Here is a 27,190-nt window from a genome sequence, read left to right as displayed (position 1 = left end):
CTGCAGAAGATTCACATTTACCTCAGCCAAGTAACTGGGAGTTCAATTTGGGCTCCCTTCAGAGTAATTCCCACACTGATACGGTTCAAAGCTGAGCTGTATCCCCTGAATGGTCTTGTCTACTTCTGATTCACACTTAATGTATATGATATAGCCAATGCAGGTACTAAGACCAGGTAAAAGAGATTTACTAGCTCTATTTTCCTTTTTGGCCCTCCATCGGTTCTTGTCTTTCTAGCCTCCATGAGGCTGTCAGTTCATCTTCCTTTAGCTTCCTCTTCTGGAAGTGGCAAGTGGCACCTCAGAAAAAGTTTCTCCAAATGCACCTTGGAAAAAGTTTCTCTAAAAACCTAACTGTGTCTTTGCCTTTCTCAAGACCCTTGTCTTTTTATTTTTTTTTAAAGATTTTATTTATTTATTTGACAGAGATCACAAGTAGGCAGAGAGGCAGGCAAAGAGCGAGAAAGGAGGAAGCAGGCTCCCTGCTCAACAGAGAGCCCAATGTGGGGCTCAATCCCAGGACCCCAGGATCATGACCTGAGCCTCTGCCTGAGCTGAAGGCAGAGGCTTTAATCCACTGAGCCACCCAGGGAACCCAAGACCCTTGTCTTTAGTGGAGACAATCTGTTCACTGTCTTGTTAGTCCACTGGTATTTTCAAATAGATTTAAAAAAAAAAATAACTTAAGAAATAACACGGAGGATATGGGGAGATGGAGAGGAAAAGGGAGTTGAGGGAAATTGGAGGGGGAGATGAACCATGAGAGACTATGGACTCTGAAAAACAATCTGAAAGTTTTGAAGGGGCAAAGAGTGGAGGGTTGGCTAAGCCTGGCGGTGGGTATTATGGAGAGCATGTATTGCATGGAGCACTGGGTGTGGTGCATAAACAATGAATTCTGTTACATTGAAACGAAATTTTAAAAAAATTTTTTAAAAAAAGAATACCCCATAAACTGAATTTCTTAATGATATCATAAATGTTCTCATCAATGAAGATGCAGAAACCCACACCAAGTTTATGTAATGAAGTCTTCATTGCTGGGGGGAAAAAAAACAACTTTATTGAGGGATAATTTACATATAGTAAGATGCTATGTAGTTTAATTAGCTATAACAAATGTATATGCTTGTGTAGCAACCATCATAATCAAGGTATGAAACATTTTCATCATAATAAAAACTTCCCACATATTCTAAACTCAACAATCTTCATCTCTGGCCCCAAGTAATACTAATCTGTTTCTTCACTACAGATTGCTTTAATCTTTTTTTGAGTTCCATAAAATGGAATCATATGGTGTACATACTTTACTGTCTGGTTTCTTTCTTTAAGCATAATGCCAAACAGAATTTTAAAGTATATTTGACTAATATTCTAATATTCTAATTGTTCTCAATGAGTCTTTCAGAATTATCAATTCTGCCATTACAGAAATTGGAAATTTCTTGTTAATTTACTCGTGGAATATGAACTTTAGGATTGGCTGGTAAGTCTTCACAAAATAATATTTCAGGATTTTGAATGATGACATTAAATTTACAGTCCAATTTGGAGACCACTGACAGCTTTTTAAAAAAATTTATTTATTTTTTTCAGCATAACGGTATCATTGTTTTTGCACCACACCCAGTGCTTCATGCAATCCATGCCCTCTCTGATACCCACCACCTGGTTCCCCCAACCTCCCATCCCCCGCCCCTTCAAAACCCTCAGATTGTTTTTCAGAGTCCATAGTCTCTTATGGTTCACCTCCCCTTCCAATTTCCCTCAACTCCCTTCTCTCTAACTCCCCTTGTCCTCCATGCTATTTGTTATGCTCTACAAATAAGTGAAACCATATGATAATTGACTCTCTCTGCTTGACTTATTTCACTCAGCATAATCTCTTCCATTCCTGTCCATATTGCTACAAAAGTTGGGTATTCATCCTTTCTGATGGAGGCATAATACTCCATAGTGCATATGGACCACAACTTTCTTATCCATTTGTCCGTTGAAGGGCATCTTGGCTCTTTCCACAGTTTGGTGACCGGACCACTGACATCTTTTAATAGCTATAAATCCATCATATTTCCATTTATTAAACTAAGTTGAAACTAAACAATGTCTTAAAATATTCTCAAAATAAAAGTTAGGCAAGCTTGATTGATTGAGTTCTAGGTATAAGGTTGCTGGTATTATGAACAAGCTACTGTAAAGAATTTTTTTATAAGGTTGTTGAGCTGTATAGAGACACTTAAAGTAATATTGAATAGAAAATACAGTAACAAGTAACTTTATACTGTTCCTGATTTTAAGGATACCTTAAATGTAACCAGAGAGGGAAACAAAACATAAAAGACTCTTAATCTCAGGAAAGAAACTGAGAGCTGTTGGAGTGGAGGGGGCTGGGAAGGATGGGGTGACTGGGTGATGGACATAGGGGAGGGTATGTGCTATGGTGAGCGCTGTGAATTGGCAACACTGATGAATCACAGACTGGTACCCCAGAAACAAATAATACATTATATGTTAACTTAAAAAGTTCAAAAAAATAATACCTTCAATGTATGAATATTAAAAAAATTAAATTTTAAAGATATATGATATCATTAGAAGCAGTAAAAGTGTTTGATGAAATTAGATACAAATTCATAGTACAGCTTTAAAAACAAAACCACAACAAAATTAGGGGTACCAGGTGGTGGGTATTATAGAGGGAACGGATTGCATGGAGCACTGGGTGTGGTGAAAAAATAATGAATACTGATATGCTGAAAATAAATAAAAAATAAATTTAAAAATGTACAAAAAAGTAAATAAACTATTTTTCTCCATGAAAAAAAATTAGGAGTGAAAGAGAATGGCTTTATTCTACTCAAGTGAATATTGGAAAGCAACCTACAACAATATTTGATGGTAAAAACTAAACCCTTTCCTTCTAAGACTGTGAAAAAGGCAAGGATGTCCTCTCTCATCACTCCTATTCATTATCCTCTTGGAAGACAAGAAAAAGAAATAAATTGTTTACAGATTGGAATGGATAAAATAAAAGCACCTTTATTCTCAGACAATATGATTGTTTATGTGAAAAACACCAAAGAACCTACCCTCTTACCAACCCCCCACCCCAGCCTGGGGAGCAGGGGAACAACAACAAAACCTTGTGGAACTAATTTAATGAGTACAGCATGCACACAGGATATAAAGTCAATATACCAAAGTAAACTGCTTTTCTGTATACCAAGAAATTGGAATTTGAAATTCAAAGAGTGATACCATTTACAATAGCACTAAAAAAATGAGGTGCTTTGGAATACATCTTACAAAATATGTACAAGATATATTATGCAGAAAATTGCAAAATATAAATGAGAGAAATCAAAAAAGATATAAATAAATTTTTAAAATTCCATGTTCATGAATTAGAAGAATTACTATTTTTAAAATATCAGTTCTTCCCAATTTGATCTATAGATTCAACAAAATTCAAATTAAAAATCTATAGGGGGCAACTATAAAACTACGGAACTTTAGGGAAAAAATCCATGTGACCTTGGGTTTGTTGAGAAGTCTTTACATACAACTAAAAGCATAATACATGAGAGAAAAAGATGATAACTTGCATTTGTTAAGATTAAAAACTGTCCTGCAAAAATATTGTTAAGAGAGTGAAAAGACAATTCATCAATAAGGAGAAAAACTTTTACTAATCACATATTTGATAAAGGACATCTATCTAAAATATACAAAGACTACTTAAAAACTGAACAATAAGAAAATAAATGACAAGAATTTAAAAATGGGAAAAAGACTGAAATATCTCATCAAAGGAGATATATAGATGGCAAATAATTATGTGAAAAGAGGCTCATCATCATTTGTCATTAGAGAAAGACAAAACAATGAGTTGCCACTATACACCTATTAGAATGGCAAAATTACAAAAAGAAAAAAAAAAACAAACAAAACAAACTCAAAAAAACACAATACAAATTGCTGGCAAAAATACAGTGCAACCAAGACTTTTCTAATTTTTGATGGGAATGCAAAATGGTATGGCGACTGGAAAGATAATTTGGAAATTTATTTAAAATAATTAAATGTTATGAATTGAATTGTCCTCCACACTACCCCTCAATATCTTGAAATCCTAAATCCCAGTATTTCAGAATATGATGTTTAGAAATAGAGACACTACAGATATAATACGCATACTGGAGTAGGGTAAGCCCCTAATCTAATATGACCAATATCCTTGTAAAAAGGAGATTTGGAGACATACACAGCACACAGAAAGCACCATGCAGAGATGAAGGAAAAGATCAGATCATGCTTCTGCATGCCAAGGAATGCCAAGGATAGCCAGAAAACCACCAGAAGACAGGAGAGAAATGTGCAGTAGACTCCACTTTACAGCTCTCAGAAGAAACCAACCCATGCAATACCTTAATAATCAGACTTGTAGACACCGTAATCGTGACACAGTAAACGTTTGTTGTCTAAACCCCTTAGTTTGTAGTTCTTTCTTAAGACAGCCTTAGGAAACTTACACGCTAAACATAGTCTGATTGTAAGATGCTCAATCACATTTCTAAGTATCTAAATACTTAGATAAAATCTTTTATCTGAAACCTTATGTCCATACATACATGAAAATCTGGACTTGAACCATAATTATAGCTTTATTTGTAATTGCCCCAAATTGAAAGCATCCAAGATGTCCTTCAGTAGGTGAATGGGTAAACAGACTACGTTACAGTCATATAATTGAATATTATTCAACAATAAAAGGAAATAAGCTACCAAACTATGCAAAAACATGGATGGATCTTACATGTATATTGCTAGATGAGAGAAATCAGTCTTAAAAGGCTACATATGGTATGATTCCATTTATATGACATTGTGGAAAAGGCCAAACTATAAGGATGATCAATGGATCCATCTTTGCCAGGGATTCAGGAAGGGCTAAAATATTAATAAGTGAGTCATGGGGGAGTAGCTTATAGTATAGAGAAATTAGAACTTTATGCAAAATGAGTGAGCCTCAATAGATGCAAATTTAAAAAAATCATTTAGGGGATCATCCACATCACCAAGGGATCTGATGGTGGAATGTTGACTATGACAAAAATGTCTAATGATATTACGAATATTTGAAATATCCTCAGTGAAGAGGTTGTGGGGAGAGTACTGAGTTAAGTAACTTTGGAAATGAGTGAAGACTTCACGATGAAAGGCAAAAAGGTAAGCACTGCACTCCCATGGATAATGCACAAATCTGAAACCTTTGTACACATGTACTGGCATTCAACCAGCAGGTAAGTAGATGGCAACGGCAGGAGCCATTTCTCACTGTTGGAGTTGGAGGTTACCCATAGACAATGGGGAGGAGGCTAGATTGATCTATGTGGTATTAGCTTAGAGCTGCAGATGTTAGGGTAAACTCATGTGTGGCTTGCAACAGCTATAGATAGGCATGCGTGTGTACATGGGTTAGATAAATATAAATCTCCTTCCTCCGACAGCGTCAGGAGATCTAGAAGCAACCTCACCCAGTAGCAACAAGCATACCCTGTGCTCAGATCTTCATTTCTAATACCATTTTCAATCAAAAGGATCTAGGGATCCTTGGAGAAATGGCTGATTCTAGGACTGGGGCCGGAAATATTATGAGTCTAGAGTTTCTTGTAGTGTTAGAAAAGATGGGAGTACTCAGAAAAAAACCCACAAGGGAGTGTATGAAAGAGACACAGGAATCGAATGAAAGAACTCTGAATGATCAAAGCTGAAACGCTTTGAGCAAAAAAATGAAGTCATGCTGGATTATGACCCAAGGTATAAAGTAAATATCATTGAGTACACTGATATAAATAAATGATTGAATAAATAAACGAGAGAGGAGAGATAAATCTCTCATGCAGAAGGATTTCAAGTAATTTATGTAAATACTTTAAGGAGTATTTAAAATTTATGAGAATACCTTAAGGAGGTGATCCTTACACGTGGGCTGTGAATACTGATATCCTTCCAAACAGCACAGTATAGGCAAGGAGGCAAAAAAGAGTAACTTCACAGTAGAAAAATCTGACATTGTGTCAACCCAGGTGATCAAGGTCAACATCAAAAGTGATAAGTCATTCTGATAGCGTGTATCCTTGATATGATCTGATGAGAATGGCACTCTTTCTTTGCAGACTTCCTTTCCACACCCACCTCAGTCTAATCACAATAAAATATCAGCAAACCCTAACTGAGAGACATTCTGCAAAATATTTGGCCAATATGCCTCAAAACTAACAAGCTCAGCAAAAGCCACACATTATTGGAAAATTATCATGGCCAAAAGGATCCCAAGGAGATATGATATCTAAATGTGATATGGTGTCTCACATGAGAACCCAGAAGAGAAAGACAATAGGTGAAAACTAAGAAAATTTGAATCTTTAAATTATGGTCCATAGTAATAATGTGTCAATATTCTTTTATTAATTGGAAAAACGTACCAAATGTTAACGGTAGGTCATACTCTCCTTGAGTGTGAGAAAGAAGAAAAGCTTTTCTAAACTTTTCTTAATATAAAAGTTTATTCAAACACAAAAACAAAGACATGATATTTGCTGTAAGCTTTTAGAAGATGCACTTAATCAGATTAAGATAATTTCCTTCAGTCGTAGGTTGGTGACATTTTAATCCTGAATATGTGTTGAATTTTATTCAATATATGCTGACGTGATGATATTTTTTTGGCCTGTAAATGTGCTAATGATTAAAGGAATATCCCATTTTATTGTACTTTGCTGATATGCCTTTTTCTGGCCATGGAAGGGGTACACATTGAAGGTTTGTAGCAACTCTACATTATGCAAGTCTATTAGCACTGTTTTTCCTACAGCATTTCTTCACTTTATGTTTCTGTGTCCCATTTTGGTAATTCTCACAGTATTTTAAACTTTTTTGAATTGCTACAATCTCATGATAAAACTTTAATAGACGAGGAGTTGTTTATGGATGAGCAAAGAAAGCGGTTTCTTGAGATGGAATGTACTCCTAGTGAAGATGTTGTGAAGATTATCTAAATGACAACAAAGGATTTAGAATATCACATAAAATTAATTGATAAAGCAGCAGCAGGGTTTGAGAGGATTGACTCCAAATTTGAAAGTTCTACTGGGGGTAAAAATACTATCAAACAGCACTGCATGCTACAGAGAAATTGTTCATGAAAGGAAGAGTCAATCAATGTGGCAAACTCCATTGTGATTTTAAGAAATTGCCACAGCCACCCCGACTTCAACAACCATCACCCTGATCACTCAGCAGCCACGAACATCAAGGCAAAAGCCTCCACCAGCTAAATCCTACAACTTGTGGAAAAGTCAGAGGATGGTCAGCAATTTTTAGCAATATTTTTTTTAAATTAAGGTGTATACATTGATTTTTTTTCAACAATGTTACTGCATGCTTAATATACTACGGTACAGAGTAAACATAACTTATACAAACACTGAGAAACCAAAAGATTAATTTGGCTTGTTTTACGATATTTGCTTAATCGGGGGGTGCCTGTTTCTCAGTCCATTGAGAAACCAACTCTTCGTTTGGACTCAGGGCATGATCTCACGGTCTTCAGGTGAGGCTCCATGCTCAGCAGGGAGTCTACGTCCCCTCTCCCAGGGCTCCTTCCCCCCACTTAGGGACACATATTCTCTCTCTCAAATAAATAAGTAAATAAATAAATCTTTATAACATTTACTTCTATTTTAAACATCTTATTTATTTGACAGAGAGAGAGAGAGAACATAAGCAGGAGGAACAGCAGGCAGAAGGATAGGGAGAGAAGCAGGCTCCCTCCTGAGCCAGAAGCCCGATGCAGGGTACAGGGCCTCCCAGCACCCTGACATTATGACCCAAGCTGAAGGCAGACACATAACAGACTAAGCCATCCAAGAAGCCCTATTACATTTGCTCTACTGGAATATTCATCTTACTGCAGTGGTCTAGAATCAAATCCAAAATATATTTTAGGCACACCCATATGAGGTCATAAAGGTGTAGCTCTAAACTGATAGGACTGATGTCCTTTCAGGAAGAAGAGGAAATATCACACTTGTTTCACTCGCTCTCCCTGTTGTATGCACAGAGGGAAAGCTGTGTTTTAACACAGGGAAGAGGTGGCCACTGCAAACCAGGCCTAACCAGAAACCCACCCTAACAACTCCTTGACCATGGACTTCCAACCTCCAGAATGGTGAGAAAATACATTTTTGTTGGTTATGCCACCAAGACTGGCCCATTTTATTATGGTAGCTGACTAATATGATCCTTTCGATAATTATGAATTGTTAGGCTTTTTTGGATTTGGTATGCTAGTTGTAATGTGTTTTTTGCATCTAATTCTGTAAGTTGTACTGCCCTATATTTCTTTCTTCTCATAGTACTTAACTAGCCTTAGTAGTTAGGTCTGTTTTTTATTAGACAAGAAAAAAAAAATTAAACATTATTGACATCATTTAACTTAGAAGTTAAAATAGAAATAAACTAGCATCGGAGCATGGAGGCAGGAAGGAATTTAAAAAGATATGAAATTAATGAAAAAATAATCAAACACCTAATAGGGTTGACCAACAAAATTAAAAAGTTGTTATTTGAAAAACTGAAAGCCTAATAAAATAGAATAAGAAAAAATAGAAGAATATACAAAAATAATATTGAGAATGAAAAGGAGGAACCTCATGTAAATATTTCATTCGTTTAAGAAGAATGTTTTTTCACCAGTTTTTATTTGAAGATTTTATTTATTTATTAAAGAGAGAGGGAGAGAAGGAACACAAGCAGAGGGAGAGGCAGGCTTCCTGCTGAGCGGGAAGCCAGAAGCTGGGCTTGATCCCAGGACCCTGGGATCATGACCTGAGCCGAAGGCAGACGCTTAACAACTGAGCCACCCAGGCATCCCAAGTTTTCACTAACTGTTGGTTGCAAATGCTATTTTAAGTGTCCACCAGATCAAATTTCTTTTTTTTTTTTTTTAAGATTTTATTTATTTGAGAGACAGATCACAAGTAGGCAGAGGCAGGCAGAAAGAGGAGGAAGCAGGCCCCCCGCTGAACAGAGAGCCTGATGGGGGGCTCAACCCCAGGAACCTGAGATCATGACCTGAGCTGAAGGCAGAGGCTTTAACCCACTGAGCCACTCAGGTGCCCCCAGATCAAATTTCTTAAAAGTAAATTTTTCAATCTCCAATATAATTTTGGCTAAATGAGTTTATTTTTGAAGCAGATTTTGCTGTTACTTGAATTTGCCATCTTGCAAGGACCAGAAATATCCTCTTTAATTATACCTTTTCCCTTCCAAATTATTCTTATTATTTAGCAATCATTGATTATTTAAATTTGCATGTAGGTTGCCACTCTTTGTCTCCCTTAAAAATCTGTGCTGCATTTTTCCTCCTAAGTGGTTTTACCAGTTTCATTATCTAGTGATGAATTTTTTTTTTTTTTAGATTTTATTTATTTGACGAGAGAGAGACAGAGACAGAGAGAAGGAACAAAAAGCAAGGGAAATGGAGAGGGAGAAGCAGGCCTCCTGCTGGGCAGGGAGCCCAGTGCAGGCTGGATCCCAGCATCCTGGGATCATGACCTGTGCCCAAGGCAACGCTTAAGGACTGAGCCACACAGGCGCCCCTAGGGATGAATCTTTTATTTAACATGATCCTTGCTTCTTGTACTTTTGCAATTTGAGATCTACATTTTTTTTTCAGTGGGAAAATTCTTAGTCATTTTCTCTTTAAATAATTTCTCACCTATTCTTATCAATATTTTCTAGGACTCCTATTAGGTGACCTCTTATTCTATCCTCAATCTCTTAACCATTCTTATCTGGGTGATTTCCTTGGTACTTTTTCACTTGTTGCTCCCAGAGTACCAATGCTCTCTTCATCATTAGCCAGTCTCCTCTTTAACATAGATTTTCAATTTTAATAGTTATGGCTTTTTTTTCTAGGTGTTCATATTTTATTTTCTGTTTGTTTCTATTCCTTTGTGCTTTGTTCTCTCCCTATGCCATTAATTCTTACTTTATTCCTTGTATATTATATTCCTAGCACTGCTTACTTTTTTCTCTTCTCAGGCCCAGGTAAGAAGACTGTTTTCTAGTTTCCCTTGCCTGAGTTTGTGATCAGTGACTCCAGCCAAAGGAATGTAGACAGAAATACTACAAGCAACTTCTAGACCTGGCCCTGGTACACTCCTACTTGTTTGCAAGCTGTGTAAATGTTGAGGCTCCAGCAGAAAGTTCAATTAGCATACTCCTCTGGCCCTCAAAACACAGTCAATCCAGTTGCTGAAAGGATCTTGTATCTCTGAAAGATCTGAGGAGCTTAGATACCTAGGAAAGTCACTGGAACTTTTTCATATCATTGTGAGGGAGCAATTAACTTTATAGTGTTATGCCAATAGGATTTGTGGTTTATTACTGTAGCTGATATAACTCACCAGGATCAAAAACTTTGGCATTTTAAACACACTTATTTTATAGGTTTCTTTTTCCCCAGATCATCCTATTATTTCAATTTGTGGAGTACTATTTTTTTTTTTCTGTTCTTTCTGCCTCAGTAACTACTCTGGATTTATTTCCCATCCCTGCTTTTCTAAGCTCAAGTATGTATTAATCTACTCTTAAGTTTTATTTCCCATTCATGTTGGGAATAGGAGTGAGATGATGACCTGTGGCTCTGTCAGCTCAACTCCCAGAATGTCCTACTACCCTCTTTATTTTATAAATGAAAAAACATAGTCCCATACATGGAGGAAGCATAGCCAAACTCACAGATCTACTTAATGGCATAGCACATACTGGAATTTATTTTCCCAAGCTCGGGTCAGCTCTAAACTGTAAACTGAGTGAGTGGATTGTATTCCTCCAGTTCCTCCAGACACCTAGCAGACAGAGCACACGGCATAAATAAAACGTATTGACTGGCTTACCCACTGGGAAATAGTTTATTTCTAGGTTTCTGATATTATGGGCACAAGGGATGTAAGGAAGTAGTTAAGCTTTTAGGAAAGTGATTCCAGTGACCAAACTCAAGGCACATGAATTCCTGTGGCCCCACTAGAATGGAAGGCAGGGCTTTTAGACACTTTTAGGAATTGTGTTTGAGAGCTAGTGCTGCATTCACAGGACCAGTGGAGATGGCGTGCCAGTGAGAATCTTCCTGTTGATACCTCTTATGCCCCTTCTATTCTGTTGTTTTATTTTCCTTCTCTTATTCCCTTTTTGCCAGTGGCTGTAAACCTTCACTTTATTTTACTTTATTTATTTATTTTTTCAGTATTCCAAGATTCATTGTTTATGCACCACACTCAGTGCTCCATGCAATAGGTACCCTCCTTAATACCCACCACCAGGCTTACTCACCGCACCCCACCCCCTCCAAAATCCTCCTTTTTTTCTGAGTCCACAGTCTCTCATGGTTCCTCTCCCCTTCCGATGTCCCCCAACTCACTTTAGTTCATTTCTTCACTGGTGCCAGGTCTATGGGTATCCAGACGGCCACAAATTTCATAACTGACTGAAGCTAAGAGCACGCTTATTTGCTCACCAGGAAGCTCTGTCCTGTTCCTCCCATCTTCTGGCTGAATACCTCCTCTGTGGCAAGCCCAGGATCCTTGTCATTTCCACCAACACTTCTCCGGAAAGAATGAACCTTTTCTTCCGCGAGGACCCTACCGCAGTTATCAAAGCCTCACTGATTATTTGTTTATACATAGTTCAGTTAACAGGTGCGAATTTGCTATCAGACACTTCTTGCAAGGCTGTCACATTTCTTTCTTTTTCCAAATCAAATAACTGGCTCGGTTGCCCATTCCTGCTGCTGGGATATATTCAAGGGTAGTCACGTTTTGGAGAGCCTTTCTCTGGTTTTTAATGTTATCCAAGAATCCCGTGTCTTACGCAGCTCAGAAATGTGGGCATTGCCTAGGCTGGTCCACAGTGCCTGAGCTCTGGATTTGGTTCAAAAGCTCTGTGGCTTGAACCGAGGCGAGGGGCAGCGCCCCCTACCTGAGCGCAGGGAACCTGCTGCACTCAGTTTTCTGCAACCTGCTTGCTGAGAGCAAATGGGGCAGGGCTCTCCGCCTCTGTAGAAACCCCTCTTTCAATACCTTCATTCCCTTGCTCATCCAAAACCATACCGCCTCTTTAACATCTAGGATTCGGCTTAGCCCTTGACGTTTTGACTCCCCCCCGACCCCCGGTGAGCCTCCCCTTGCCAATTAACTATCTCCCGGGTTTAAAAAAAAAAAAAAAAAGTGTAGATTAGACCACCAAGTTTTGGCTAGCTTTCCAGAAAAGGGTTGGGGGAGTAACTTCAATCTTCTAAATCTCCTTTGAAAGAGAATGAGACACAAAGATGCCCACTGGGAATCCCATCACACACTTTTACAGCTTTTCTCCTCCCTTATAGAATGTCTCCCAGGCAGAGATTTCCCCCTCTCCTTTCAGCACTTCCAGAACCTAAATGAGAATCCGGCTGGTGATGCCCATCAAATGGTTGCTGACAGAACACCGGGGCAGAGGCAGGAGGGGACTTCCTCCCAGGTCTGTTTCGTCAGGCTGGAGAGACTTCCCAACCTGTGGAAGCCAGGTTCCCAGTCGCTGACACCTAGCCACTGGCGTAAGGGAGGGAGGACCCTGGAGGACTGCACCCCAGAATTGCCCCGCTCTCTCCCAAGGACCCCGCGCAGCTTCTGTCTGAGCGCAGGAGGGAGCGGAGTAGGGACCAAGGACAGAAGGAGAGGCAGCGCTGGCCCTGGATAGCCCCCGGCTGGCTGGAGGCGTGATGTGGTGGAGACAGAGGCTGGGCGGGGTGCCCACACTGTAACCAGTGCCGGGGTGCACTTCCCTCTTGCACCCGCGGGCTGCAGTTCCCCGGGCAGCCGCCGAGCCTCCCTAGGCCCCCGCGGACAGGCTGGGGTGGGGGCGGGGGCGGGGCTCATCACGTGGAGAAGTGCGCGGAGGCGGGCGGGGCGGGGGCGCGCGCGCTCGGCTCTTTAAAGGCGCGCGAGCCGAGCCGGGAAAGGTGGCTCCGCGGCCGCAGGCGCAGGCCCGGGCGGACCAGCGAGACGCGGGGCGCGCCGGCCCGTGGCAGCTCCGAGTCGCAACATGCGCCGGTCGGTCTGGCTGGCGCTGGCCGCGTCGCTCTTGCACGGTAAAGCCGCCAGGTCTCCCAGCCCTCTACTCCTCCTCCGCGGGATCCCGGGCGCATTCCGGCGGCTCCGAGCGCCCCGCGCCGGGGCCAGGTTTGGGGGCTCGCGCGAGGAGGGACGGTGGGTGGCGCTATGGGGGTGCCCGGGAAGGGCGAGACCCGTTCGTCTGGGCTGCTTGCTTTAGGTGGCGGGGGTCACAGGCAGGGGGCGTGGGGCGCACCCCCGCTGGCCTTCCCTGAACAGCCCGCCGGGCTCTCCTTTCCTTAAGTGTCCCTGCAAGGCGAGTTCCAGAGGAAGCTCTACAAGGAGCTGATCAAGAACTACAATCCCTTGGAGAGGCCCGTGGCCAACGACTCGCAGCCACTCACCGTCTACTTCTCCCTCAGTCTCCTGCAGATCATGGACGTGGTGAGTCCGGCCCGGCCGCAAGGCTGTCCTCTCCCCGCCGTGGGTTCTGAGGGGTCGCGGAAGCATCAGGCAGCTAGGCGGGGTAGTTTGTATGGGACAAGCCAGCTGGCTCAAGGCCAGGAGGGCCAGAACTCTGCCCCTGACCTGAGCCTGCTCACTGCTGCGTGCCTCAGTTTCCCCTCCCGTCGAAGGAACCCGGTATAGCATGTTCCACTGCTCCGGCCACCTGTGCATGAGTACTCCAGCCCCACCCTTCCCTCAGCCTGAAACTCAGGATGAACGTATTCCCATCCTGAGCCAGAATCAGCAAGAATAGGGTCCAAATGGTCACATTGCCGTATCCGTTATGGTATAAGTGTTAGCATGCTGTCCGTGTCAATTTGGCCATCTCTAGACTTTATTGCTGCCTGTAGTATGTAGCCTCTTTGGGTAGGGGCTTGGTCTTGGGCTTTGCAGCTGGTTAATCTGTCCAGCCAGATGGCCAGCTGTGAGCATTTACACGCCCCCTTTGCCCCAATTCCAATAATGGGCTTTTTTTTTTTTTTTTTTTTTTTATCCCTTCCTGGTGATAGTAGTGCTGGCAGTCCCGCTCTGATGGTGAGCAAGCCTCAGCACTCGAGATACACTTGTCGGTCAGGCAGCTGCTCCCAGCCCCATGGGGTTCTTTCTTTGTGGACTTATTAGTGCTCACTTTAGTTGACAAATCTAAATAATGTGTGTAAGTTATTTTTTTCCTTTTCTTTTGCTCAAAGACAGCGTTGAATGTTCAGAGTTCATGACATATTCTTCATACAATACAAATATTTTACAGAAGTGTTTGATTCATTATAAATGGGTTTCTGTGTCTAATTTGTACAAAGTATTAGCCTCTGTTCTGGGGTACAGGGTCTAATTTGTACAAAGTATTAGCCTCTGTTCTGGGGTACAGGGATGCTGGTGTTCAGGGGGAGGGAAGACTGTGGTGGGAAAGAGGTGTCCAGATAGCCTCAGTTCCACGTAGAAAGTGCTACGATCCACCAGAGGGGTGCAGATAAGTGGTGTAAGAAGAGAGGTGATATTTCATAATCTTACAAATAAAGAGGACCCACGTTACCACACTGATGCACGTTACATCACTTAACGTAGCTAGAATTGCCGTGATGAACGGCTCCCTCTTCCATAATATACCTGCGTTAAATGTGCACTTCTTCCAAGAGACAGAACTATCCTTAAAATATTCAGTGATTATGTGACAACATAGATGACTTATCAGGAGGTGTGTAGACAAGTGCCGTCTAGAGGTTACCAAAGAACAAAAATCACTGTTTACGGAGCTTGGATTTCAGGAGAGGGGAAAGGATGTAGATTTGGAGTTAGGGGAAGAGAGGCTGAAAAAGAAGCTCTAGGACTGAATGAAGCCAGGTCAGAGAAATGCCAGTGTGGAGGCTTTGGGAGCTCCACAAGGCTCTGCCCCTTGTGGGGAGGGAGTAGTTTCTTTAAGAGCAGCTTCTCTGTTACTTCATTACTTCAAGAGGTACTTGGGGGCCTCTGTGGGTTCTGGCTCTCACAGTTTCTGAATGGTTGCTCTTTGGTAAGTTTTTTAAGTGTCCTGAATCTGTATTTCCCTGTTAGTGAAAGAGACAGGATAACATTTCATTGGTGACTGTGATGAGCTAAAGATGTGAAGGCAACTTTGAGAGATTACAAAGCTAGCACAAGACTATGGTCTTTTTCATCAAAACACACCAAACCAAACACTCTCCACCCCACCCCCTGCACATGGCAGAGGACCTGTCAGCTAAGCTAACACTACTTCACAAGTGGTGCATGGTAGGCTGAAAAGGTGAAAGCTGCCCTCCCCCATCCCACTTGCTCAGGATTGGCTCCAGCTAGCCAGATGGCCTCACCATGGCTATGTGCCACAGCTGCTTCTCTGGAGTACTGGCTGGATGGCATGTGAAGGTACAAGGCTTGCTTAACCAAGGAGCAGGAACAGTGAGCATGTGGAACAGTCCTCCTAAGGCTGTGGCAGTCTCTTTGGGAGAGAAAATCACTCCCAGTGCAGCTGCAAGCTTCTTTCTAGGTGGTTTTATCTCTTTAGGAGATCCTTAAGGAGTCAACATAAATGAAGGATTCGAAGGTCTTCTGAGAAGTTTAAGTGTCAGCTAGGGTTACATGATGTGACAAAGAAATAATAAAACACAAGCTTGTGTCAAATTAGGAAATTTTAAAAACTATCAAAAAACTTGAGGACTGGGGCAGGTTAAGCCTCTGCCTTCGACTTGGGACATGATCTCAGGGTCCTGGGATTGAGCCCCACATCAGGCTCTCTGCTCAGCAGGGAGCCTGCTTCCCCCTCTCTCTCTGCCTGCCTCTCTGCCTACTTGTGATTTCCATCTGTCAAATAAATAAAACAAAAACAAAAACCAACCAACCAAACAAAAAAGAAACCTTGAGGACTGAGTATCATCATCATTCCAGTGTTGGAGAAACCTGAAGATAGCCATGAGGTCATGGGAAGGTGGGAGGAAAAAAGCCTTGGTCTCTCCCTGGCCATCCAGCCATGAACCCATTGAGCTTCCCAGGCAGGCAGTGCTGCAAGCTCATGGTATGGCCTTGAACAAATTACTTTACCTCTCTAAGCCCTGTTTCTTCATGTGTAAAATAGAATATTAATACCCACTTCAAGGGTTTCAAGAGGATTAAGTAAGAAAAAATGGTTGACATTCACTGGTAATTCACTGAAGGTTTGCTCGATCTTAATTATGTAGCTACTCAACTCAGAGGTTGGGAAGTTGATGCCTAGAAAGGTATGGTCACTTGCCCAAGGTTGCTTATTGGTTAGTGGCAGGGCTGCGAGGAAAACCCACATCTGACTTTGAAGTGCTTTGCCTCTTACCTCCTTTGCAGTGGGTAAGGTCTTTGACAGAGGAGTTAGCTTAATTTATTTACATGGGCTGAACTGAAGCAGATTGAGTGCAACTACTCTGAGATCCTAGGTGGGAAGGAAGTCTCTATATCAGAAATAATGAAATATGCAAACATTTGTAATCCATTCGGACTTGGCTCTGCCTGGTTTTGAAGCAGAGCCAGGGTGCTCCAGCTGGAATCTTAGCACCCTAGACAAAGATACAGTGGCTCTCATAAGGATTCATGTGATAGTCCTGACTGGCGTGAGATTCTCTTTATAAATTTGGTAATAGGGGTCATTTACTTACTCTGACTGGGCTGTTCTAGACATCATTACCCCACCCTCCAAGTGTTCTTATTGTTCCCCTTTTTGCCAGCGAGATTTCCTGGCTGGAGTGATAGGGAAATGGCATATGATGTTGCATATTTTATTTTCATGAACGATCATTTCTATTTCACCAATTTATTCCATACATGTTTACTGAGCTCGTTTTGTGAACTTTGCTAGTTCTGGGGATTCGTAAATGAATAAAGGATGGTTTCTACTTTTAAAACTCACAATCAGGCTAAGGAGACTGACGTGTAGATCCAAGATTACCACATGTGTAATTTAACGTACATGCCTGTACCAAGTGCTACAAATACACATAGAAAACATTTATTTCCAGTGAAGGTAACTGGGAATGGTTTCAAAGCAGAGGTAGTCAGATTTCTAAAATTGAGTAGGAATTTGCCAGTTGGAGAAAGTAAGACTGACCCTCCAGGTGATGGGGGCAGGGTTAGAAGAGTTTGGTGGAGAACAGGACAACTTCAGCAAGGTAGGTGCTAAGAAACGCTGGCTCTCAGTTATTCTTGGCTACAGGTTTTAATGTAAGACTTCTTAGAATATTGAGTGTTCTTGTGTTTATTGAGAATTTCTAAAAGAAGGGTAGAGTATTGACCGAAGTAATTTTTCTCTACAGACTTTTCTGGTAAGAATTAGTTTCTAGAAATGCACTTTACAAAATGCAGGATAGGATTATTTTTTGGGAGCATGTATGCATTGAGTTCAGAGACCGGAGGGGAACAAAGTGTGAGGTGCGTTGAGTGTTCTGCAGAGTTGAGGTTTTGCCCTGGCCTGGGTATCTCTGAAAGCGTGAGGAGACAGTGTGCCAGGGGATTTGTGAGGCTGAAAGATCAGCTTGCCATAGCAGATTTTCCTAGAAATGGAAACAATCCAAACCACGATACTGGTATTAAATCTAACAAGTATACATTATAGGTTAGAATGAAAAAAAAATGCATACATTTTAAGAACAAAGCATATATTTTCAGAGGGATTGTTTTACCTGCTGTGGTCTGTTCTAGCTATCTAACAGGCCACTTGGTGAACTGTTAGGTGGAGAGTGGGAAGATGTGGTGTATTTTTAAGCAGTGGAGGGATATAACTAGACCTGTGTTTATTTAGATAGAGGATGCTGAGGGCAGTATGTATGTGGGATAGATTGGAGAGGAGGAGAAGTGTAGACAAGGGATGAAGAGGTCGAAACTTCCCACATGGTGGGAAAGTGAGAAGTGGACAGAATCCAGAGACACTTTGGATATCCAGCCTATGATATGTAACTGTTTATATAAACTTCGTGTAGCTACATAGATAAATTTGTTATGTAAAAATGTCTAACTTATTCCTAAATGCATACTCTGACTCATGGCATTTATTAATTTAGTTTGTGGGCTTGTAACTGGGCTGGGAATGAGATGATACACAAGAAATCATTTTGAAGTGATACAAATGCAAGGTTCTAAACTGCCAGTAGTTTCCATAATATTTCTCCTTTATTCCTGCCATGTAGTCATTCACCTGTACGCATACATCTTAAGGCCATTCTAGATGTTGATTTGCATACAATAAATGTGCACAGTTATGAAAGCATGTCCAGAAGGCAAGGCATTTAAAATGAATAATGTGAATCAACACATAATTATACACAATGTAAAACACATAATTATGCACGAATGATTTTTTGGTATTTTATGGATTCTACTTTTAGATTCAACCTTTTAGAAGCTTTAATCACAAGACAATAGAGCTAAGTGGCTCCACATTTGGGGTTTGCTATAAATGACGGCAGGTATGTTTGTGGAGCCCGATGTTGTAAGGGCTTGTGTGTTATCTGACATCCCCATGGCGATGCTTTGCTTTTGTCAGACCTATGATTTTGCATCTACTGGCCACTGTTTAAAATGCTACAACTCTCATTTAATAGTATCCAATGTTAGCTGTAAAAATTGTTTACATTGAACACCTTCTGTGCAGAAAGCCCAAGGTACAGGTAAGTATCCTAATGATGTTTTTATATGTGGTATTTCTTAAAACTGTAAATGTAATATATATATATATATATATATATATATGTATATACATATATATATTATATGATTTTTTTGTGCAAGAAATGAAATTTTTAAACAATAGAAGAAATCATCACCCAAATCACCATCACTCAAGATATTCTGGTGTATTTCATGTTCTCTTTTCTCTGTATTTATAGGCTATTTACAGAAGTATTTAAAAATTAAAATTGTATAACCCCATTACCATACTTTAAACAATATTAGCAGGCATTAATTTTAAAGTGATACAAATATGCCAAGTAGTAAACAAATACAGGTTTTAGATTAAAATTGAATTCTTTTTCCACCATCATGCATTTCTCACCATCAGTGCATGTTCAATCTCTGTCCCTCTTTTTATTTTAGAAATCATTTAAAAAGCATGTATTGAAGTGATTCATGATGTTACTTTTAAGTTACATGAAATGATTCACGATGTTGTTTCTAAGCCTTTTCATTTTGTGCCAGTGCATGTAGAAAATTGCAGAGATCATTTGAAGGTTTTAAGGATACTTTTTGTTTGGATAATTTTTGTTTGTTTTTGACCAACATCCAGGTCATGACATCAGCAAGCACAAATTGCTTCAATCTAGTTAGTCGTTGAGAAGATGGGGAGCTGGCCTTCCATTCCTGTAAGGGCTGATCTGCTTTTGATTTTTGATTATACATACTATGATGTAAATCTAGAGAATTTACTAGAGTCTTACCTCTTTTCAATGGACTCGAGCTCCTGTTTTTTCCCTCTAGCTCTCACATTCATCAAGATCTGCTTAATTTTTTGACCCTGTAGACATTGTTTTAAGAATCATCAAGGGGTTGTTGAAAAGTGGCCCCCAAACCTGTTATCTTCTCAGGTCTTCCCTCCCCTCCTGGACCTTGCCCTGTTAAGTGCTCTGGTGTTTTTATACACACGATCGCTGCATTTTCTGTCCTCGTTAATTGTTCTCACTGGAGGGTTTGTGAGAACCACTTAGTTCCTCATTGCTGGGGGGCAGAACTGAAATTCTAAATTAAAACTTGTTTACAATGCACCTTTGTAATTGATCCAGATTTACTATGCTAGAAATTTTATCCCTCTCAAACCTCTTTATGGCTTTGGGACATAAACAAACATACAAAATGCTTTAGCTTTATAGACTGAGGATTATGGGTGCTTTTACTGAAGGAATCTTTCTTGTAAATGTTGCTTTTCTGGTCTACCACTGAAGGTATTCCCCAAAGGGTTCAGTTTTCTCAGAGCCCCTGATTCATCCCTGACATGCTGTTAAAGGAAGAGAAATAGTCTTGTTATGGAGGGATGCCAACGAAAATCTCTGTCCTTTTATTGATTTATTAGGATTAGGTAGTGTTTTACTCCTCAGAGGAGAAGAGAGTCATTTAGAACCTTCTAATAGCAGTTCCCATGGTATTTATTTCAGTGATTTACTCATTGACAGTCAACATCAGCTATAAACCATTTCAGCAAAAAAACAAAAAACAAAAAACGAAAAATACAACCCCCAACCAAACACACACACACACACACACACTTGTCTTATCTTTCCTTGTTGAATATTTTCTTGTTGAATATTTATTTTGATACCTCAAAATAAGATATCACATAATATGCTTAAGTTTCCATGGAGAAAAGCTGGAAGTTAGAACAAAAGCTGAGGAATCACAGCCCTCAGAATGCCAAAATAATTGGCTGAAACTAACAAAATTAAATGAGGAATTGTATAAAACCCTGTATTATGAGTTAAAAGCCACTGAGGGAGAATGGGTTGTGGGAAGGTCTTCGATGTGGGCCTGACTCCAGTCTCTAACTCAGGTAGTCTCACCTGTCTGTGACAGGTGGAAGCTGACAGGAAGGGAATTGTAACTGTCATGGTTAACAAATGCCACCTGTGAGATGATTCTCAAAGTGTGGAATTTACTCTTGGATTACTGTCTGTAAAGATTTTTGTCTTGGACAAAAAGAGGTATTGCCTATATTGGAGGGAAAAGGCATATCACTAAAGCAATAAAAATCTGTTTGGGGCACCTGGGTGGCTCAGTGGGTTACAGCTTCTGCCTTCGGCTCTGGTCATGATCCCTGGGGTCCTGGTATCGAGCCCCGCATCAGGCTCTCTGCTCGGTGGGAGCCTGCCTTCTCCTCTCTCTCTGCCTGCCTCTTTGCCTACTTGTGCTCTATGTCTGTCCAATTAATAAATTAAAAAAAATTTAAAAATCTGTTTAATTTCCACTGGAAAACCATTAGCATGATGTTGAGCACCAGGATTTAATTTTGCCCTTCTCTGGGGATGTATACAGGTGGGATAACACAAGCACACAGTGTGTACTCTTTTGGGTCTGGTTACTTTTGTTTACTTTTATTTTTGAGAGTGACATTCAAGTTGTTGCCTATGGTTGTAGTGTATACATCTTTATTGTATGAATGTAACATTTATTATTCTATTGATGGGTAATTAGGTGCCAGCTTTTGTCTATTATGAAGACCTCTGTCATAAATATTCTTATTTTACATGTCTTTTGAGGCCTGTGTGAATGCATTTCTATCTATCACATACGTATATATATGGGTGTATGCTCTAAGTCATAAGGTGGCAATACCTTTCAGTTTTCCAAATGAAGCCGAATGAAATGATTTCAGAATGATTCTAAACCAATTAACATTCTCACCAGGAGTGTATGAAAAGTCATTATTGTTCTACATACTCACCAACCCTTGGTATTTTCAGTGCTTTTAATTCACCATTCTGGTGGGTAGGGAGTGATACTTCTTTATGATTTCAATTAGCAGATCCACTGATTACTAGAGGAGTCAAGGGCTATTTCATTTCTTAATTTTCAAGTTGATTCTTTCCTTTCTTTCTTTTCTTTTTTTAAAAGATTTTATTTATTTGTCAGAGAGAGAGAGAGAGAACAGGCAGGCAGACGCAGAGGGAGAAGCAGTCTCCCTGCCGAGAAAGGAGCCTGATATGGGACTCCATCCCAGGACACCGGGATCATGACCTGAGCCAAAGGCAGCGGTTTGACAGACTGAGCCACCCAGGCATTCCTATTTTTTTTTTTTAATTTTGTTTTATTTTTTCTGTTTCCGAGATTCATTGCTTATGTACCACACCCAGTGCTCCATGCAATACTTGCCTCCTTAATACCCACCACCAGGATCACCCAACTCCCCATCCCCCTCCCCTAGAAAACCCTCAGTTTGTTTCTCAGAGTCCGCAGTCTCTCATGGTTCGTCTCCCCCTCTGATTTCCCCCAATTCACTTCTCTTTATCTCCCCATGTCCTCTGTGTTATTCCTTATGCTCCACAAGTAAGTGGAACCATATGATAACTGACTCTCTCTGCTTGACTTACTTCACTCAGCATAATCTCCTCCAGTTCCATCCATGTTGATACAAAAGTTGGTATTCATGCTTTCTGATGGAGGCGTAATAGTCCATTGTATATATGGACCACATCATCTTTATCCATTTGTCTGCTGAAGGGCATCTTGGCTCTTTCCACAGTTGGCAGATTTTTTTTTTAAGATTTTATTTATCAAGTAGGCACAGAGGCAGGCAGAGAGAGAGGAGGAAACAGGCTCCCTGCTGAGCAGAGAGCCTGATGCCTGTCTAGATCCACAGGACCCTGAGACCATGACCCAAGCCAAAGGCAGAGGCTTAACCCGTTGAGCCACCAAGGTGCCCCAGGCAATTATTTTCAAGAAGTGTCTGTTCATGACTCTTGCCTCTTTTTTCTCGGCTTGCTTGTTTGTTTAGTTTTTCCTTAATGATTTGTATCATTAACTTTTCTATATTATGGACATGAGCCCTTAGGCACTTAAATGTTTTTGCAAATATTCTCTCAGATTCTTTGGCTTGTATTTTTGCTTTTTTGAGCTTTGCTTTTTCTGTCTTTTGTAAATCTTTAATTAAAGTATAATATGCTTCTAGAAAAATGGTGCCTTTTGATGCACAGCAATTCTTCATTTTAATGTGACCCAACTCATAAAACCTTTTTTTCAATGTTTAATGCTTACTGTGTCCTATTTAAAAACTCCTTCCCTTTCTCAACCTCATGAAGATATTTTCCTTTAGAGGCTTTCTGTTGTTGTTGTTTTACCTTTCATATTTTATGTGCCATCTACCTCAAGTTGATTTTTAGTTTAGTATATTTAAAGGTGATTACTTTTAAGTAGCTTTGTGGAAATCTTGACTGATGATTAATTTCAAGGGTTGTTAGTATAATTGCTATGTGATTGTTGAACTATACCACACTTGGACATTTTATTATCTACTGTGTTGGCCCCTGGATAGATATTTCAGTTATTTAATGTGTGTATACTATGCAGAAAATGTATAGGCTATGACATTTTTTAATACTTAAGAATGTCAGCGTGACACACAACATTTACAGAGCCAACAATAAGGATTTATGAGAAGCCACAGTCATATTCCATTTTTCACATTGCTGTCCATTCCCCTGAGACCTTCAGCAGTTTCTGTTTCTGGCTATGATTCCTGATTCCATACTCATTTCTTATTCCTTGATTGATCAGCTTTATCCGTTTGCTATTGACTTCTTGTTATGATGAGATATGAACTTGATTCACTCAGAGCTCTCCCTATCTGCTCTCATAGTACTGTTGTCACTTCCACTGATCACTTTTATACCTTCAAAAAATAGTCTTAAGACTGTCATTTCTGTTAACCATAATTTGGTTTCCTAGTCTATAAGCACTAGAGTGCTGTCCCTACTTTTTTTTGTTGTTTTTTTTAAACCACCTCTATTTCCATGTTGGTAGCATTTATTACATTCTCTCCTGTAGCCACCTGTAATTTATCTGTAGTTTGATTCTATCATATCTTGATTTTTTTTTAAAACTGCCTTCATAATTTTTGTGACAATGTAGACTCTACTCTCTGAAAAGCCATTTTTTCTGAGTCTATAATTCTTTCTGTTTGAATGTTTCTTTTGTCATCTATCCTGGTGTCAAGTTTAGATGTTCTCCTTTTTTATACTCTTCACCAAATCTTATCATTCTTTTCTTTTTCCAAGTCTTTAGTTATGCTGTTTATTCCCTCTGTTCATTATAGAGTTGACTTCCTTTCTCAGAGGAAATTAGTTGAGGGTTATCATTCATTTCTTTATTTTTTAAATTCATTTATTTCAAACTGAATAATATTATTCCTTCTAAGATAATTTTTCCTTTTTCTTTGAATTTGCTCATTTATTTGTTTTTCTGTTTATTTTTATGATTTGTTTGGCAAGCTTTCCTAAAATGCCTTCTGATTCTTAGATTTCTCTTTGCATTTTAAAATTAAGGAAGAGAAGCATTGGTGAAAGTGTTGTATTTGAGGGTAGAATTTAGTGTCAGCTGTGGTTTTAGGGCTTGGGTGAGGACTGTTACATTTCTTTGAAGACACTAAATGCCAAAGCGCTGGATGCTTTGTCTCAGCATCGTCTCCTGTTACCTTAGCTTCTTTTATATAGAAGCTATCAGTGCTACCCAATACAAATACAATGTCAGCTGCAGGTGTAATTTTAGGTTTTCTAGTGACCATACTTAAAAAATAAAAAGATATAGGTATAAGTCATTTTAATAAGATATTTTATTTAACAAAATATACCTAGTTATTAAAATTTCAACACGTAGCCAATGTAGAAACATTGTTACTGAGATAGTTTACATTTTGGGGGGAGGGGAGAGCTAAGGCTTAGAAATCCAGAGTGTATGTTACACTCATAGCCCATCTCAGCACTAGTCACATATCAAGTCAAGGACTCTGTAACCATATTTTGCTGGTCGCTACCATATTAGACGACACAGTTATAATCAATCTTTTTTTTTTTTTTTTTTTTTTTTTTGGTTTTGGCTCAGTAGAGTAAGGAGAAACCCTGGCTGTGATGGTTATCCTCAGAAGGGAGTTGACACTCTGTTCCAACGCTGTCTGTCACTTCACCCATGTTAGCTCCCCTTCGTCCTCCCTGCATCCTTCATTTTACTTCTTAACTCAGCGAGGTTTCAGGTACCATGGGGCCTACCTGCTCCTCTCACCTGGCAGCCCCCTCACCAGTATTCAGCACAGGGCTTCCTTCACTCTACACTTGCAGATGCTAAGCCTCCCTGTATGTACTCTCTCTGTATGTAATGTATTGAAATATCTTGCCTTCTTGTGATCCCATTCCCATTCTCTTTGTTTTGAGGCATTTTAATGATTTCACTCCTTTATTTTAATTCTAGTGGTCATAGAGGGAAAGGGGAAATAAATAGGTATCTTTAAGCTGACGTCTTAAACTAGAAACTGACAGGATATTCTTACCAGCCACTCAGCCAATGGCGTAAATATGCTGTTATGTATGTTTAATCCATTGTTTGATTCACAAGTCCATGTTAGTATTTCTATAATTCACTTAGATATAATTGGGTCCTTTAAACTGAGTGGTGAACACTTGGGTAAAGTTATTTTCTGTCATTTTCTTAGATCAGTGCATCTCCTCAGAATGGTGTATGATCATATCCTGCAGGTGGCCTTTTGTGACCTATTGAATATATGCTTAAAGTTACTGTCTAAAAAATACAATTAAAAGTTATAATTCCCTGCTCCTTGGCAAGAGCTTTGACTTTAAAAGAATGAGATAATAAGCATTTTCTCACACTTCTCACATATACTATTTAAATGTAAATAAATGTTTTCTTTTAAAATAGTGTAGAAAATGATGCATTTACTCTAAAAACACTACTAACTTACTGAATACTTTTGGACTCCTTTTAGGTTTAAAGCACTATTATTTGAAAATTTTCAGCAGGGCTATTTTTATTTTCAGGATGAGTTTATTATGGATGACTGGGTATACCTCAAAGTAGGGTCTTGCCATGAAGGTCGGTGCTCTTAAATGAGATGGGGATGGATTTTCTGTTTTTATCTTTCTTTTGGATGCTTATAATCTGATACTGAAGAAAAATCAAAATAAAGTTCCCCAAAGTGTCCTAAGCAACATAAAACCTTCCTATACTATTTTCAAAGAGAGACTGTAATGAGGTAATCAACTTTTTAGTATGTAAGCTTGAAAAAGCTTTAGTTTATATTCATAGCTTATATATTAAATGAAGTGTTTTATGGGTTTTAAAAATTAATTGGCCAAGGCTTCTTTTTTTTCAGTTTTTATTTAAACTCCAGTTAGTTAACATACAGTGTAATATGACTTTCAGAGGTCTACTATATAGTGATTCAATGCTTCCATACAACACCCCTTGCTCATCAGAAGTACCCTCTTTAATTCCTACTTCACCCATCCCCCACCCAACTCCCCTCTTGTAACTATCAGTCTGTTCTCTGTAGATAAGAGTCTGTTTCTTAGTTTTCCTCTCCTTTTCCCTTTGCTCATCTGTTTTGTTTTCCAAATTCCACGTATGAGTGAAATCATATAGTATTTGTCTTTCTCTGACTTATTTCACTTAGCATAATATTCTCTAGCTTCATCCATGTCACTGCAAATGGCAAGATTTTATTCTTTTTTATGGCTTAGTGTTATTTCATTGTGTGTATATATACATTGTATGTGTATATATATATATACACACACACATATATAATACGATATGTACATTATGAAGTATATATGTATATATATATATATATGCCACTTTTCTTTATTCATTCATAATTTGATGGACACTGGCTGTTTCCATGATATGGTTATTATAGATAATGCTGCTGTAATCATTGGGATGTATTTATCTCTTTGGGTTAGTATGTTTGTATTCCTTAGGTAAACACCTAGTAGTGCAATTGCTAGATATTAGGGTATTTCTAGTTTTACCTTTTTGTGGAATCTCTATTTTTTTCAGAGTGGCTGAACCAGCTTGCATTCCCACTAATAGTGTAAGAATGTTCCCCTTTCTCCACATCCTTGCCAGCATCTCTTGGTTCTTGTATTTGTGAGTTTAGCCATTCTGACAGGTCTAAGTTTGTATCTCTTTGTTGTTTTTGATTTGCATTTCTCTAATGATGAATGATATTGACTACCTTTTCATGTGTCTGTTAGCCATCTGTATGTCTTCTTTGGAAAAACGTCTGTTCATGTCTTCTGCTTATTTCTTAACTAGATTATCTGTTTATTGGTTGTTGAGTGCAATAAGTACTTTTATAGATTTTGGATGCTAACTGTTTATCAGATATGTCATTTGCAGATATCTTCTCCCATTCCATAGGTTGCCTTTCAGTTTTGTTGATTGTTTCCTTTGCTGTGTAGAGGCTTTTTCTTTTGATGAGGTCCTAATAGCAAAAATAATAATTTTTGATTTTGTTTCCTTGTCTCAGGAGACATATCTGGTAAGAAGTTGCTATGCCC

At 39.5% G+C, this 27,190-nt stretch overlaps 1 protein-coding gene across 1 annotated transcript in view; it reads left to right on the top strand.

Moving 5' to 3' along the window:
* Positions 1-13,065: 13,065 nt before the first annotated feature.
* Positions 13,066-27,190, top strand: part of CHRNA7 (cholinergic receptor nicotinic alpha 7 subunit) — a 114,935-nt gene continuing 100,810 nt past the window's right edge. The window contains 4 exon segments of the mRNA XM_082736329.1: positions 13,066-13,215; positions 13,218-13,263; positions 13,266-13,286; positions 13,462-13,601. Of these exon segments, the coding sequence (XP_082592455.1) occupies positions 13,150-13,215; positions 13,218-13,263; positions 13,266-13,286; positions 13,462-13,601 (273 nt within the window). The 5' untranslated portion in view covers positions 13,066-13,149.

The sequence above is a fragment of the Mustela nivalis genome, assembly GCF_964662115.1.
Source record: "Mustela nivalis genome assembly, chromosome: 6".
Taxonomy (NCBI): domain Eukaryota; kingdom Metazoa; phylum Chordata; class Mammalia; order Carnivora; family Mustelidae; genus Mustela; species Mustela nivalis.
This window is presented reverse-complemented; position numbering and strand designations above follow the sequence as displayed.